Source organism: Petaurus breviceps, unplaced genomic scaffold (genome assembly GCF_028583685.1).
Source record: "Petaurus breviceps papuanus isolate PSGF00001 unplaced genomic scaffold, PetGlider_PUasm1.0 42, whole genome shotgun sequence".
NCBI lineage: Eukaryota > Metazoa > Chordata > Mammalia > Diprotodontia > Petauridae > Petaurus > Petaurus breviceps.
Window position 1 is genome coordinate 2,294,471 of NW_027186325.1, and position 2,973 is coordinate 2,297,443.

Below are 2,973 nucleotides of genomic sequence, written 5' to 3' on the forward strand. Positions count from 1 at the left end.
CATATACTATCTACTTACTAATGTGTTAGGCACTGAGGAAAATGCAAAAGTTTAAATAAGATTTGGTCCCTGCCCTCATGGAGTTTATGACCTAAGATGGGTATAAATACAGAGAATATCTACGATAGAAAAGAAGACAATTGAGTAAAATTATTTTGGATAACCTCAGTTCCTCTTTACCAATGATCACCTACTACTTCTGCTAGTAGTAAACAAATTTTATTTTCACCATTAACAGTGAATTGAGATTTTTCTGTGTATTTTTGTCCACATGTACCATGTTCCTTTTCCTCTATATGTGGCAATTTTGCATTCTTCTTCAGAGACAATACAAGGTGACTTTTTGTATATAGAAAACTGAAGGAGAACAAATTACCATTTCCACTGAGCAATTTTCCTTTCAATTAATTCTACCTAAAGAACTAAGAATGGCAGTACAGGTATAACCTGACAATTCAGGCCTCAGTAAGTACTCTAGATGACTTTAAGGTATTATCCAGATAGAGCAACCCTGCAATTGTTCTTCAGTTCATGGAGTAGTAGACAATAGAGCAGCGGCAGTTGTGAGTATGGTTTGTTTGCTTCTTTGGTCAAAGAACATTAAAATTAGTACCCTCCCACCATTTTCCTGTCTTCTACCCAAAGAAATGACAAGGTGAAAGAAAAATGACTTAGGGTCAGTTTTAAATGGATGGTTGATGGATAGTGTTCTTACTTTTTATTAAACAATAATTATTCCCAAAATGAATTTTCAAAAATATATTTTAAGAGCCTTTGAATTCATTTTTGAAGATGTTAATGGAGTCTTTCCTCACTTAAATCCAATTCACTTGCAAGTCATAGCATCATCTTCTGATGTCATGGTCCTCTTCAAAAATGAAGGACAAAGTTTTTTAACCCCTGGAGGGAGAAGATGCTGAAATGCCCTGCAGCCAGCACCATGTGGCAGCTTCAACTCCTGGACTGTAGATCATAGGGGACCAAGCAACCAGTCTGAGTGGTAATTGCTCTTGCTTTAACCTGCTTGGATCTGGATTGCAGTCAAGGGTGGAGGTCCTGGGGTGCATGAACAGCTTGCCAGAGGGTGTTGAGGCTTCAGAGAGGGCACCCAACTAACAGCGCCAGCAGCTAAGAAAACCAAGCATTTGGGATAAATCTCCCTTGTCTGGTAGAAGAGTCCTACTGTGGCAAAAAGTTCAAAAGTTAAGTAATTGAGTGGCAACATGAGCAAACGAGTGAAGCAAAGCAAGCAGAGCAACCCAAATTTACACTCCTATTTTGGGGACAAAAAGGATCAAAGCATGGAACAGGAGGAAGACAGTGAAGTCAGAACTCCTGCACCAAAAGTTTCCAAGAAAAATACAACCTGGTTACAGGTCATAGAGGACCTTAAGAAGGATTTTGAAAACCAAATAAGGGAAGTGGAAGAAAAACTGGGAAGAGAAATGAGAATGATGCAAGATAATCATGAAAAGCAAATCAACAACCTGACTGAAGAAAATAACACCTTAGAAAATAGACTAACTCGCTTTTCCGCCCCCTCTCCCCTCACCCCCCAAGCACCGCTCAGGCTGCATCGCGCTCACACCCTCGCAGCACTAGTGCCCCGCCACTGCCTCCGCCTCCCTCCTTCCACCGCCATGATCATCTACTGGGACCTCATCAGCCATGATGAGATGTTCTCCAACATTTACAAGATCCGGGAGATCGCTAATGGGCTGTGCCTGGAGGTGGAGAGGAAGACGGTCAGTAGGACAGAGGGTACCATTGACAATTCACTCATTGGTGGGAATGCCTCTGCTGAAGGTCCTGAGGGTGAAGGAACAGATGCCACTGTAATCACTGGAGTTGACATAGTAATAAACCATCATCTTCAAGAAACTAGTTTCACAAAAGAATCCTACAAAAAGTACATCAAAGACTATATGAAATCAATCAAAGGCAGACTTGAAGAACACAAGCCAGATAGAGTAAACCCTTTTATGATGGGAGCTGCAGAACAGATCAAACACATCCTTGCTAATTTAAAAAACTATCAGTTCTTCATAGGCAAAAACATGAATCCAGATGGCATGGTGGCTCTCTTGGATTTCTGTGAGGATAGTGTGACTCCATGTATGATTTTCTTTAAGGATGGTTTAGAAATGGAGAAATGTTAACAAATTCAGCTGATTACTTTGAATTACCTGTCATCATAACTGGCTGCTACTTTTTGTCATCTACACAACACCAGGACTTGGACAAACTTGAACTGATGTCATCTTGAGCTTTATTCATTTATTTTTGACCTTGATTTATTTGGAGTGGAAGCATTGTTTTAAAAACATGTCATGTAGGTTGTCTAAAATAAAATGCATTTAACCCCCCCCCCCAAAAAAAATAGACTAACTCAAATGGCAAAAGAGGCTCAAAGAGGCAATGAGGAGAAGAATGCCTTAAAAAGCCAAATTGGACAGATGAAAAAAAGAATCTCAAAAGCTCACTAAAAAGAATCATTCATTCAGAATTAGGTTGGAGCAAATGGAAGCTAGTGACTTTATGAGAAATCAAGATTCTATTAAACATATCCAAGCAAATGAAAAAAAAAATAGCAGGCAATATGAATTATATCACACTGGAAAAACCACTGACCTGGAAAATAGATCCAGGAGAGATAATTTAAAAATTATTGGACTACCTGAAAGCCATGATCAAAAAAATAACCTAGAAATTATCCTTCAAGAAATTCTCAAGGAAAATTGCCATGATGTTTTGGAACCAGAGGGCAAAATAGAAAGAGTCTACCAATCACCTCCTGAAAAAGATCCCAAAAGAAATAGAAATATTGTAGAAGAAAAAGGAATATTGTAGCCAGGTCCTGGAGTTCCCAGATCAAGGAGAAAATATTACAAGCAGCCAGGAAGAAACTATTTGAATTCTGTGGAAACAAAATCAGGATAACACAGGATCTGGCAGCTTCTATACTGAGGGATT

The 2,973-nt window shown here is 39.1% G+C and overlaps 1 protein-coding gene across 1 annotated transcript; it reads left to right on the top strand.

Moving 5' to 3' along the window:
• Window positions 1-1,632: 1,632 nt before the first annotated feature.
• On the top strand, window positions 1,633-2,327 carry LOC138171291 (translationally-controlled tumor protein-like). Its single transcript, XM_069100748.1, has one exon. The coding sequence runs from the start codon at window positions 1,641-1,643 to the stop codon at window positions 2,157-2,159; it is 519 nt and encodes a 172-aa protein (XP_068956849.1). The 5' UTR covers window positions 1,633-1,640; the 3' UTR covers window positions 2,160-2,327.
• Window positions 2,328-2,973: the final 646 nt, after the last annotated feature.

Bases quoted from the DNA above. Each gene is read 5' to 3' on its own strand.
- LOC138171291 (XM_069100748.1), top strand. From the start codon at position 1,641: ATGATCATCTACTGGGACCTCATCAGCCATGATGAGATGTTCTCCAAC.